General features: G+C 51.8%; 1 protein-coding gene across 1 annotated transcript in view; it reads left to right on the forward strand.

Moving 5' to 3' along the window:
- pde8a (phosphodiesterase 8A) overlaps positions 1-13,440 on the forward strand; it is a 35,719-nt gene extending 22,279 nt beyond the window's left edge. Inside the window, exons 7-22 of the mRNA XM_079736698.1 lie at positions 52-130; positions 827-967; positions 2,078-2,166; positions 2,290-2,341; positions 2,425-2,461; positions 2,717-2,794; positions 3,026-3,096; positions 3,659-3,823; positions 5,086-5,134; positions 5,667-5,799; positions 6,110-6,308; positions 7,709-7,926; positions 9,853-9,985; positions 11,714-11,878; positions 12,889-13,018; positions 13,128-13,440. Coding sequence (XP_079592824.1) covers positions 52-130; positions 827-967; positions 2,078-2,166; positions 2,290-2,341; positions 2,425-2,461; positions 2,717-2,794; positions 3,026-3,096; positions 3,659-3,823; positions 5,086-5,134; positions 5,667-5,799; positions 6,110-6,308; positions 7,709-7,926; positions 9,853-9,985; positions 11,714-11,878; positions 12,889-13,018; positions 13,128-13,234 — 1,846 coding nt within the window. The 3' untranslated portion in view covers positions 13,235-13,440. The remainder of the gene's footprint in view (positions 1-51; positions 131-826; positions 968-2,077; positions 2,167-2,289; positions 2,342-2,424; positions 2,462-2,716; positions 2,795-3,025; positions 3,097-3,658; positions 3,824-5,085; positions 5,135-5,666; positions 5,800-6,109; positions 6,309-7,708; positions 7,927-9,852; positions 9,986-11,713; positions 11,879-12,888; positions 13,019-13,127) is intronic.

Below are 13,440 nucleotides of genomic sequence, written 5' to 3' on the forward strand. Positions count from 1 at the left end.
CCTGTGAACTGGGATCGACTGGATGTGTTTGTCTCCTCCTTCCTGGGGCAGGGCTGGGAACGCTATTTTCACAGCGCTGGAACAAAGCCAAGAGGCCATAGAGATCACGTCTGAAGATCAGGTCATTCAGGTAAATCTGGATCACACGCTTCCAATTGTGACGTTGTCTCTCTGTCTTTCTCTGTCACTCTCTCGTTCTCTCTCTCTCTCTCTCTCTCTCTCTCTCTGTCTCTGTCTCTGTCTCTGTCTCAGTCTATATCTCTCTCTCTCTCTGTCTCTGTCTCTGTCTCTGTCTCAGTCTATATCTCTCTCTCTCTCTGTCTCGCTCTCTGTCGCTCTGTCTCTCCTCTTTCTGTCTCTTTGTCTCTGTCTCTCTTTCATTATCTCTCTCTCTGTCGCTCTCTGTCTCTCTCTCTTTGTCTCTGTCTCTGTCTCTCTTTCATTATCTCTCTCTCTGTCGCTCTCTGTCTCTCTCTCTTTGTCTCTCTCTGTCTCTGTCTCAGTCTATATCTCTCTCTCTCTCTCTCTTGTCGCTCTCTGTCTCTCTCTTTGTCTCTCTCTCTGTCTCAGTCTATATCTCTCTCTCTCTGTCGCTCTCTGTCTCTCTCTTTGTCTCCCTCTCTGTCTCTGTCTGTCTGTCTGTCTGTCTGTCTGTCTGTCTGTCTGTCTGTCTGTCTGTCTGTCTTTGTCTCTCTCTGTCTCTCTCTCTTTGTCTCTCTCATGTGTTTTGATGTTGACCAACAAGTCTATAATTATCTGTGTGTGTGTGTGTGTGTGTGTGTGTGTGTGTGTGTGTGTGTGTGTGTGTGTGTGTGTCTGCCTGCAGTATGTGAACCCTGCCTATGAGTCAATCATGGGCTACCAACAAGGGGAGTTAATAGGGAAGGAAATTATCGAAGTGCCTAAAAGTGAGAAGAATAAACCAGATCTCCTTGAAACAATAAACTCCTGCATACGAAAAGGAAAGGTAGGTTGTAATGTGTCCATCACTCACAGCACACACGCAAACACACACACACACGCAAACACACCCATTTCCACAGCGTCTTCCACCACAGTCGTCACTAAAGTATTCTGCCGAAGTTCAGTCAACAGGCCACGCCCCCCCCCCCTTCACCCTCAGAGTGAGAGTGTGTGTGTGCGCAGCAAAGAGTGTCAGAGTGTGTGTGTGCACAGCATAGCGGCTCTTAAATCACGGAATGCTGAGCAGGAGTGAGCAGCCGTGTGGAGGAGGAGTGACGTTCACACTCTGAACCCTCGGTCGGCTTCATGTGCGTACGGGCGCTGGGTGGGGGGAGAAGGTCACACCCCAGGCAGACGACCAGCGGGGCGGGGCTTTTAAAGGCGGCGCCGCGGGACCGGTGGGGGGGGGGGGGGGGGGGGGGGGACATGAAACGGCTGTGCCGGAACGCAGCAGGATCACCCCCCGCCCTCCGCAGACCCCACACTCATTCCACCACTCTTCACCGCAACACAAAATTCACCACCAAACACATATTTCACCACAACACACACGTTTAGTATTTTTTTAATTCCTTTTATTCAAATTGAACCAACATATGCAAAAGGCTTGTTGCTTGCTTGTTGTTGTTGATGTAGTTGATGTATATTTTAACTCCCCGTCCCTCAGCCTAAAATATGAGTTATTATAAATTAATACCATAGATGTACACATGTTTATATAAGTACTTATGTTACTGGCTCATTAACAATTGCGTGCACATTTATGTTCACCTACAAATATGTGCATGCTTGTGAATAAACATAGATTTATTGTAGTAGTAGATGATCACTTATATATGTCATATGTTCCATGTTATTACAAACATTGGATGTTTGTTTCCAAATGTAAACTGCGTAGAATTTGACCCACACTTACTGAATTCAGCTCAGAACGGTTATATATATATATATATATATATATATATATATATATATATATATATATATATATAATGTCTTTATGTAATATATGTTAGCCTTGTTGAACACCTGAGGCCCTCTTTATGTTTATGTCTGTCAACTAATTGTGTGTGTGTGTGTGTTTGTGTATGTGTGTGTGTTATTGGCGTGTCAGGAGTGGCAGGGGATTTATTACGCCAAAAAGAGGAACGGAGACAGCATACAACAAAATGTGAAGATCACACCTGTGATTGGACAGGGAGGGTGAGTCCGGCCCTCAGGTGGCCCCCTGCTGGTCCCAAAATGCATCACTGCGTCCACATCACTCACCTGAGATCCACCTGTTTCCACTCTGCTCTGCTGATTACCCTCTGCTGTCTTCCACAGAAAAATCAGACACTATGTGTCTATCAACAGGCCTTTAAATGATAATAATAAGGTGGGTCTTGTGTTCAATGTGATCCATCTGGTCTCTCATTGGTCGATTGGTTCCAAATGGCTCACCTGTGGTTTTGTGTGCAGAATGATAAACCTGGAGTCCAGGCCGAGTCCCAGACTGGTGAGGGCTTCTTCTGATCATATCTGCTCACGTCGTGTGTGTGTGTGTGTGTGTGTGTGTGTGTGTGTGTGTGTGTGTAAGGTAGGGGGTAATGTGCTTGTTACCAAGGTTACGCTGACCTGTGGGCAAAGGGCAGCGTTTGTATCTGCTAATGTGACATGTACCTCTCTCTCTGTCTCTGTCTGTCTCTCTCCCCTCGCTCTCGCGCTCTCTCTCTCTGTCTCTCTCTGTCCCGTCCCCCCCCCCCCCCCCCAGACATCCAGTCCAGTAAGCACAAGGACCGCAGGAAAGGCTCTCTGGACGTCCGATCCACCACGTCCCGGGGCAGCGACGGTGAGGGGGAGGGAGGGGGGAGGAGGATTTGGGGGGGGGGGGGGGAGAAACAACAACAATGGAAACCCGGGTGTCTCTGGCCGCCTCGTTAGCCCTCTGCGAACCTGTCCTGCCCAATTAAGTGTTGATTGGACACGCAGACACAAACAGGAAGTGACAGTGGTGGGAGGGCTGATCACCGTCTCTGGAGTCCATTTTGATTTGTTGTTCTTGGTTTGTTTTTGTCGACAGGGAGCTCCCAGCGACGCCACTCGTCCATGGCTCGCATCCACTCCATGACCATCGAGGCCCCCATCACCAAGGTAGGCCCCCTCCCCTCTCCTCCCTTCTCCTCCTTCCTACTCTGCTCCCCGACCTCCCCCTTCCTTCTCCTCCCTTCTCTCCTTCTCCTCTCCTCTCCTCTCCTCTGCTCTCCTCTCCTACCCTCCTCTCCCATGACTCCCGCCCTTGGCTCCATCATACGCCCGGTGGTTTGCGTTTGTCTTTCTGTCTCATGACTCGGGTCTGGAGGGTGGTGGTGGGGGCGAGGAGGAGGAGGAGAAGGATGAGGGGCCCGTGACACTCTGCAGATCCTCATCGCTCCCTGACCTCCCTCTGATAACTAAACACAGTACCTAGCATGGTGTAGCGTCTTCTCCTAGCTATCTTTGCTGTGTACGGGGAATGGGATAGCCTAGTGATTGTTAGTGGTGGTTCTATGAAAATCCTTACTGTACAGACAGAGATATGTTGTTGTTCTTCGTTCTTCTGACAAATGGACTTATTGTAAGTGGCTTTGGATAAAAGCATCTGCTAAATGGCCTGAATGTGAATGTCAGTCATGTGAGTTGTCCCGGTGCTAAGCCCCTCCGCCCGGTGCCCCAGGTGATCAACATCATCAACGCGGCCCAGGAGAGCAGCCCCATGCCGGTGGCGGAGGCCCTGGACCGGGTGCTGGAGATCCTGAGGACCACTGAGCTGTACTCCCCCGCGCTAGGCACCAAGGACGAAGACCCCCACACCAACGACCTGGTGGGGGGGCTCATGACGGTGAGGCTCAGACACCATCTCCTCAATTCCCCCCCCCCCCCAGCAGAAGGTTAACTCCTGGTTGTGGAGGAACGGCGTCTCGATCACTAGTAGCTCTAGAGAGTCTTCGCTGACATGAACCACACAAGGTGTGTGTGTGTGTGTGTGTGTGTTTATCATTTTTTTAAGAGTTTTCAGAGAGGGAGAGGTAGAGAGCGAGTGAAGTGGAGAAGGAGAGAGGGAGAGTGACGTGGAGAAGGAGAGAGAGTGCCAAGTTGGCAGTCTTGGCACTGTCCCTAGTGGAAGTGTTAGATTGTCCTTTATGCTCCCATAGACTGGGAGGAAAGCTCCCCCCCCCCCCCCCCCCCCCCAACACACACACTCTATCTCTATCTCAAACACACTGAGGCTCCTCCCCTCTGATCTCTGGGACTGAAACATCCTGCTGCTCCCGGGAATACCACTGGAAAGACTGTAGGCCTACATGGGGACTAGTCCTACATGGGGACTACAGGCCTTAGTGGGGAGATGTGTGTGTATGTGTGTGTTCGTTCCTCAATGGGGAGGGGCCTTGTAAAGCTGGCCTTAACACCGCCTACTTGGACTAGGCCAGCACCCCCATTGGATGTTTCTCAGGGCAATGCGTGTGTCAGTATGTGTGTGCTTGTGAGTGTCAATATGTGTGTGTGTGTGTGTGTGTGTCAGTATGTGTGTGTGTGTCAGTATGTGTAAGTGTGTGTGTGTGTGTGTGCCCTGCCTTACGGCGGTCATAGTGTGTAGATGCGTAGTCTCACTCTGCACACTCCAGCGCGGGGGTGGGAGCCGGATTGTGACTGGGGGCGCGCAGTCTTAGCCGTTGGAGAGGGAGCTGTCATCTTGTGGGTGGGTTGGGCGGGGTAGGCTGAGGCCATAAATAGCCTGTGCGTACAGAAGCTATGCTGCCACAGACAATGCCCAGGTCAAAGAGGAGTCTCCCCCTGTTCCTCTCTCCCTCCTGAGGTAAACACCCCAGCCCGGACCCCGCACACTGGCACGCCGACGTCCAAGCACACACTGTTGTTTCCTCCTCTGCTTCGTAGAATAAAGCACATTTTAAAACTACAAGAGTCGTTTCACAGTCCGCTTTTGAGCGGCTGCATGCTGATGTGTTATCCTGTTGACAATTCATAAATGTGGCACGGCCATTTTCTCAATGGCACATATGTCTCATTATCGAGGTGTGTGTGTGTGTGTGTGTGTGTGTGTGTGCTCCCTTAATCTGTGTTATTTGTTGTGCGCTGCAGGATGGATTACGCAGGCTGTCGGGGAACGAGTACATCTTCTCCACCAAGCGTAAGAACACACCCCGCTTCCTGCACACCGCTATTTTGGGACTGTCCCGTTTACGTAACGTCCACAAGTAGTTTGTATCACCAAAAAATACAACACGGTTTATCCAGCTTTTACCTTTTTTTTCTGGGTCGTGTTACATGAATCCAGGATGTGTTTGTGACCCTGAATCTACTGCACAAGGTGCCTGTCAGAGACATATTTAGTAAAAGTCTCATTTGTATATATTGAGTTATTGTTTTGTATTCTATACATTACATGATTATTATATTATTATTACGATTGAATATTAGCATGGACCCATAAGGCTTCCGTAGAGTCATATCAAAAGTAGTGACGTAATGTGCGGGCAAGACAGAGCTAGAAGCCTACGGAGCAACTCTGTTTTCTTATTTGGATTTCATTGGTTTCAAGCTCGTTGCTTCTATAAGATTCTATAAGCAAGTGTTGTGAAAGAAAACGCAATAGTGCCCCCAGGTCTCCAGAGAGTCTGACCCTAACGGCACCCTGTCCCCCCCCCTGTCCCCCCCAACAGCCCCCCACGCGCCCAGCCACCTGGCCACGCCCCTGACCCTCAACGACATCCCGCCCCGCATCGCCGTGACCATGGAGAACGAGGACTCCTGGGACTTCGACATCTTCACCGTAGAGGCGGCCACCATGAAGAGGTAAGATCCTGGGGTCCGGGGGTCCTCGGGTCCTGGGGTCCGCAGCTCGCGCTAAAACTTGTGCCGCTCTGCGGCCATCTTGATGACACCACCACACATTTGCCACGGCTGCACTATGTTCTCAACTGAATTCGTTTTTTCATTTCTGCACTAACATGTTCTCTACTGATTCCTGTGTGCTTGAACTCACATGTTCTCTACTGATTCCTTTGGGGTTGAACTCACATGTTCTCTACTGAATTAGTTTTGTGGTTGAACTCACATGTTCTCTATTGATTTCTGTGTTCCTTGTGTGTGTCCTCCCCTGCAGGCCGCTCACCTTCCTGGGCATGCAGATCTTCTCGCGCTTCAGGGTGTGTGAGTTCCTGAACTGCCCGGAGGCGGTGCTGCGGTCCTGGCTGCAGGGGGTGGAGGCCAACTACCACTCCAGCAACTCCTACCACAACTCCACGCACGCCGCCGATGTCCTGCATGCCACCGCCTACTTCCTGTGCAAGGAGAGGGTCAAGGTAACCACGCCCCCCGGAGAAGCGCCGCAGACGAGTCGGGGAGGGGGGGGGGTTAATTTGAAAAAACCGTGTCACTTCCTGCTTCTGACCTTGTTTTCTCTTTTGTTTTTCTGTATTTAACTTAATGCCAAACACTGTACTGGTACTTGCTCTGAGTTTGAGGAGGGTAGGGTATCATCATTCAAATCTTTCTAGGGGTAAAACCGGACCGTTAAACTCTTGCCGATGAATAAAATGTGGACAATTAGATCGCCTTTTTCTATTCATAAGATCACATCTAAAAATAGAATGAATCTTTTTCTCAGAATAGTTTTTAATATCTTTAATTTCGGCTAGTTCCCTCCACTGATGAACCCCGGCAGCCCGGGGTCAGAATGTGTCAGGCGCTGGTGGACCGGTTAGGTGTGTGCGTGGGCTAAAGCTGATTACCAAATAATCTATTTCTGGCATTGGGGGAAGCGATCTTTCATTGGCTTAGTCAGCGGCCTGTGAGGTCAGAGTACCTATGCCCTCGGGCCGTGTTCTGGAAGATCAGAGGAGCGGTTACATAGCAAATATAAATAAAGAGTGCCATTGTGTTGTGTCCTACATTGAATAAACTACAGAACCAAACGGGCGCTTACACAAGCGATCAATGGCCTGTTGTTACGTCTCTGATTGTGTCAGGCCCACTTCACCCTATAGTCCCATGATTTGTTGGTATAAATAGGCCTGGAACATCAAGCAGCACATGAAAGTACGCGTTAACGTCGACACATGAATCCACACGGCCGACGCGGTATTAAAAGTAGAGCAGCTGATTAGTTTCCACTCTTATGCGCTACTGTGTAAGTGGTAGTTTGAGACAACGACAACACGCAGAGTTTACAGACAACAATCCGCCTGCATCCACTCAAAACGATAAAGAGCGCTTTGCCCTGCACACCCTCCAGGATACCAACCGAGGCTTTAAGATCATTCTCAACCGAGCAGCATGCTTATGATAATCTCACTCCTAATCCCATTAGCAGGCTGGCCTGCAAGGCCTTCATAGGGGGGGGGGGGGGGGGTGGGGGGGGACAATCCATGAGGGAAAGATTTGGTCTGGAAACAGTTCGGCGAATCTATCGGGTTATTTGTAGAAAACACAGGTGGAGTGACAATAGAAGAGACTCAAAGAACAGACCTGACTAAATCTTACGTGGTGTTTATTTTTAGACGTTCCTTTATGAAGTATTTGGCCTCTTCTGACACCCAAACAGCAGCGATGGATTATAGAAACGTGACGAGGAAAACATTGTTTCCTGTCGAGTCTGTCGAGGGGCCGTCCTCGTATAAAAACAGAACACGGATTGGCTGCTCTGTATTCCTGCCCGGGTCCTGTTTCTCCCCACCTGACATCCTCATCCCTCCGTCCTCAGCAAAGCCTGGACCCCATCGACGAGGTGGCGGCACTTATCGCCGCCACGGTCCACGACGTGGACCACCCGGGCCGCACCAACAGCTTCCTGTGCAATGCAGGAAGTGAGCTTGCCATCCTGTACAACGACACGGCGGTGCTGGAGAGCCACCATGCCGCGCTGGCCTTCCAGATTACCACCCGCGACGACAAGTGCAACATCTTCAAGAACATGGAACGGTAGGCACCGCGCCATCCCAGCTTACATGAACCTACCACTGTCCCAGCTAGCTGAGATGAACCCCCTGCTGTCCCAGCTGACAAGAACCCCCCGCTGTTCCAGCAAACATGAACCCACCCCTGTCCCAGCTAGCTGACATGAACCCACCACTGTCCCAGCTGACATGAACCCACCACTTTCCCAGCTGACAAGAACCCCCCACTGTCCCAGGTGACATGAACCCCACGCTGTCCCAGCTGACATGAACCCCACGCTGTCCCAGCTGACATGAACCCCACGCTGTCCCAGCTGACATGAACCCCACGCTGTCCCAGCTGACATGAACCCCACGCTGTCCCAGCTGACATGAACCCCACGCTGTCCCAGCTGACATGAACCCCACGCTGTCCCAGCTGACATGAACCCCACGCTGTCCCAGCTGACATGAACCCCACGCTGTCCCAGCTGACATGAACCCCACGCTGTCCCAGCTGTCATGAACCCCACGTTGTCCCAGCTAGCTGACATGAACCCACCGCTATCCCAGCTGACATGAACCCACCGCTGTCCCAGCTAGCTGACTTGGACCCCCCGCTGTCCCAGCTGACATGAACGCCCGCTGTCCCAGCTGACATGAATCCCACACTGTCCCAGCTAGCTGACATTAACCCACCGCTGTCCCAGCTAGCTGACTTGAACCCCCCGCTGTCCAAGCTAGCTGACTTGAACCCCCCGCTGTCCAAGCTAGCTGACATGAACCCAACGCTGTCCCAGCTGACAGAAACCCATCGCTGTCCCAGGTGAAGTGAACCCACCGCTGTCTGAGCTAGCTGACTTGAACCCCCCGCTGTCCTAGCGGACATGAACGCCACTCTATCCTCGCTAACATGAACCCACCACTATCCCAGCTGACATGAACCCCCTGCTGTCCCAGCTTACATGAACCCAGCACTGTCCCAGCTGACATGAACGCACGCTGTCCCAGCTGTCATGAACCCCACTCTGTCCTCGCTGACATGAACCCACCACTATCCCAGGTGACATGAACCCCCTGCTGTCCCAGCTGACATGAACCCAGCGCGGCCCCTGGCCAGAGGTCCTGTCTGTACTGTACACACAGCCCACAAGCCCTGTAGAGATCTGATCTTTTGAGGGGAAAAGGAGGTGGGGGGGGGGGGGGGCAGTTGAATGGTCCTCACTGTATTTACAAAGTCCTGGAAGCATGGAAAACTCCAGTGATCATTTTAATTGCTGACATTATCCGTGAAAGTTTGGACATGTTATCAACATCATCTGAGTCACACGGGCCAGGCTGGGGAGGGGGGGGCTGGTAATGTGATTTGATCCCCGAGCACCGAGGCTCACATGCACTGATCCCCCTGGGGGGGGGGGGGGGGGGTGGTCAACAATGCAGGCCATTCATTCCCACTGTCACTGCCATCAGAAGAGCACAACTCCTCACACACACTTTCATGCAACCAAGCACACTCGTCTCACTTAACCATCTCTCCCTCTCTCTCCCTCCCTCCCTCTCTCTCACCCAATCCATTTCCCTCTTTCCCTCCCTCTCTCACCCACTCCATTTCAATCACTCTCCCTCTCACACATTCCATTCCTCTCTCTCTCTCCATCCCTCTCTACCTCTTTCCCAATCCATCCCCCTTCTCGCTCTCTCCTTCTCACCCATTCCATTCCTCTCCTCTTTCTCTCTCCCTCTCTCAGCCAATCCATTCCTCTCTCTTCTCCCTCTCTCCCTCTCACCCATTCTATTCCTCTGTTGTCCCGTCTCCCCCCTCACATGCGAGTGTCTCTGTTCCTCTGGCAGTAATGAGTACCGGAGCCTGTCTCATGTCTCATGCGTGTGTCTCTGTTCCTCTAGTAGTAATGAGTACCGGACGCTGTCTCATGTCTCATGTTTCATGTGTGTCACTGTGTTCCTTCTGCAGTAACGAGTACCGGACCCTGCGACAAGCCATCATCGACATGGTGCTCGCCACGGAGATGACCAAGCACTTTGAACACGTCAACAAGTTTGTCAACAGCATCAACAAGCCACTAGCCGCGCTGGACGAGAACGGGGTGAGCAGGCGTCAGCAGACCCTCACATGTCAGACGTGAGCGTCTGGAGTTCAGCCACAGGCTTCGGTATTTTACACACACAGTGTGAGACGGTTTGGTTCGATGGTTCAGGCGATGAGACACTTGCGGGTCAAAACCGACCATTGGTGAACACACTGGTGGTTCATCAGTAAGTAAAGTGGATCTGATACCGATATCAGGAAATTCCCCCAGCACTGCCTGTGTATGGGCGAGGATGCAAGTCTATGCGCCGATCCGATACCATCACATGACTCATTTACTACACAGGCTGAGAACATCACCAACACTACTGTGTTATGCTGCGTTCGTTAACGGTCGGAGGTGGAAAGTCGAAACGAGAAACAGGTCATCTCCGACGTACGTGCGTTCGATCTACTAAGTCGAAAATACATGGATGCTCATGCAAATGTATTGTTCTAATAATAGATTAAAAATGTATATGATCGAGTTCTGAAAAAAGAAATTGTCGACAGTAGGTGAACATCGCTGTCATCGTAAGAGAACCCTTCACTAAGAACAAGTGCTGTGAGTAGTTATAATAATAGATGCTTTATTGTTTTATACTCTGTATCGGCCAATACTCAAGTTCAGGAATCTGAATCTATATTGGGATTGAAAAATGGTTTGGGAACATCTCCACCAGTCAGCCCGTCCTGGTGGAGCTGTGTGCCTGGCCGGGCCCCTCAGCTGGGGCCGCGGGCAGCAGGTGTGTGCGGAGCTACCGGCCCGGAGGCCTGGAGGCGTCGCCACAGCGAGGCCGCGGAGACGTGTGTGGGGGGGGAATCTGACAGTTTGGTTCCATCTTTCCCGTCTGGGTGTGGAATGCTTAGCACAGCCATTTAAAAGATGTCGGTTCTTTTAAGACACGGATGGCAGTAATAAATAAAAAGAACGCTGACTTCATTACAACATTTCAGGCTTCATTCAGAACAGGGTTTTATTTTATCTTCTCCCACCGAGAGCAGAGTTTGGTCTGCTGAGCAGAACGCTCGGAGAACCAGCAGAGATGCGGAGACACACGCGGGGTGTGGAACGCTGGCCTCTGCGGCATTCCCATCGTAAACATCAGGATGTCAAACAGTTAAAGTCCTTAATTAGAAGTTAGATGTAGGCCACACCGTAAGTAAGAATAGATCATCAACTCTCCTCTCGCCTTTTCGGAACAAAGAACAAGATCAAACATTGTGTGTGTGTGTGAACCAAATGAGGCTTCCTCGCACGTTGTGTGCTAAAAATACAAAACTAATCAGGGATAGTTCAAGGGTGTAATAGCCACTCTCACAAACTTTGCTATCTTCTGTCGAGATTAGCTATGTAACACAACCTAGAGGCTAACCTATATCTCTCCCCCATGGACTACAGTCATGGCCCCTGTTGAGAACAAACATCGATAAGTGTGTTAAAGTGGGCTCTAAAAACCAGGGTCATATCCAGTCATAGGTCCTGAGAGTAAGCTTTACATTTACATTTACATTTAGGGCCTTTAGCTGACACTTTTATCCAGAGCAACTTAAATAAGTACATTTGTCAGAAGAAAGAGAAACAACAATATATTGCTTTCGGTAAATTAAGGATCTTCACAGAACCAAGATCCAAGCACTAAAAATCACTAGTTTAACCCATTCCCTGTATACAACAAAGATAGCTAGGATAAGATGCTAAACCATGCTAATGCTAAGCTCCTCTGATTGGCCGTCTTGTTTCCAGGGTAACGGTGACGAGGAGTCCGTAAAGGGGGTCCTGACCACGCCGGAGAACCGCATCCTGATCAAGAGGATGCTCATCAAGTGCGCGGACATCTCCAACCCCTGCCGACCGCAGGAGCTGTGCATCGAGTGGGCTGGCCGTATCTCGGAGGAGTACTTTGCACAGGTGGAGAGCTAGTGGGTCACAGAGAGAGAGCTAGTGGGTCACAGAGAGAGAGCTAGTGGGTCACAGGGAGAGAGCTGGTGGGTCACAGAGAGCTAGTGGGTCACAGAGGGAGAGCTAGTGGGTCACAGGGAGAGAGCTAGTGGGTCACAGAGGGAGAGCTAGTGGGTCACAGAGGGAGAGCTAGTGGGTCACAGAGGGAGAGCTAGTGGGTCACAGAGGGAGAGCTAGTGGGTCACAGAGGGAGAGCTAGTGGGTCACAGGGAGAGAGCTAGTGGGTCACAGAGGGAGAGCTAGTGGGTCACAGGGAGAGAGCTAGTGGGTCACAGAGGGAGAGCTAGTGGGTCACAGGGAGAGAGCTAGTGGGTCACAGAGGGAGAGCTAGTGGGTCACAGAGGGAGAGCTAGTGGGTCACAGAGAGCTAGTGGGTCACAGAGGGAGAGCTAGTGGGTCACAGAGGGAGAGCTAGTGGGTCACAGAGGGAGAGCTAGTGGGTCACAGGGAGAGAGCTAGTGGGTCACAGAGAGCTAGTGGGTCACAGAGGGAGAGCTAGTGGGTCACAGAGGGAGAGCTAGTGGGTCACAGGGAGAGAGCTAGTGGGTCACAGAGAGAGAGCTAGTGGGTCACAGAGGGAGAGCTAGTGGGTCACAGAGGGAGAGCTAGTGGGTCACAGAGGGAGAGCTAGGGGGTCACAGGGAGAGAGCTAGTGGGTCACAGAGAGCTAGGGGGTCACAGAGAGCTAGTGGGTCACAGAGAGCTAGTGGGTCACAGAGAGCTAGTGGGTCACAGAGAGAGAGCTAGTGGGTCACAGAGAGCTAGTGGGTCACAGAGGGAGAGCTAGTGGGTCACAGAGGGAGAGCTAGTGGGTCACAGAGGGAGAGCTAGTGGGTCACAGGGAGAGAGCTAGTGGGTCACAGGGAGAGAGCTAGTGGGTCACAGAGAGCTAGTGGGTCACAGGGAGAGCGCTAACAGGGAGAGAGTGTTCCTAACATGTGCTGTGTCCTGTGCTCCAGACGGACGAGGAGAAGAGGCAGTGTCTTCCGGTGGTCATGCCCGTCTTCGATAGGAACACCTGTAGCATTCCCAAGTCCCAGATCTCTTTCATCGACTACTTCATCACGGATATGTTCGACGCTTGGGACGGTAAGACGAAGAGCGAAGACCCCCAAACCATGGACCCTAAAACCACAGCCTGCTGCGCCTGTGACCTTTGCCCTCTTTCCTGAACTTTGACCTTGTTCTCCTCTTCCAGCCTTCGCCGACCTGCCGAACCTCATGCAGCATCTGGACAACAACTTCAAGTATTGGAAAGGCATGGACGACAGGAAGCTGCACAAGCTCAGACCCCCCCCAGAGTAGCCCCCCCCCCCCCTCCCCGGGATGCCACGCCCGGACCCCGTCCAGTGGGGGGGCCTCTCTCTGCTCCTCCTCCTCCTCCACGCCGCTGGGTGGACTCTCTCCCCTGTGAGCCCAGCCTCCCCCGGGGGAGGGGGGGTCTCCCGCCTCGCACCTCCCCGTTTCTGTAGCACGCCACGCCGCAGCGGAACCTGTACCCTCGCTGCGGG

This window comes from Pollachius pollachius (assembly GCF_949987615.1).
Source record: "Pollachius pollachius genome assembly, chromosome: 5".
In the NCBI taxonomy this organism is placed as follows: domain Eukaryota; kingdom Metazoa; phylum Chordata; class Actinopteri; order Gadiformes; family Gadidae; genus Pollachius; species Pollachius pollachius.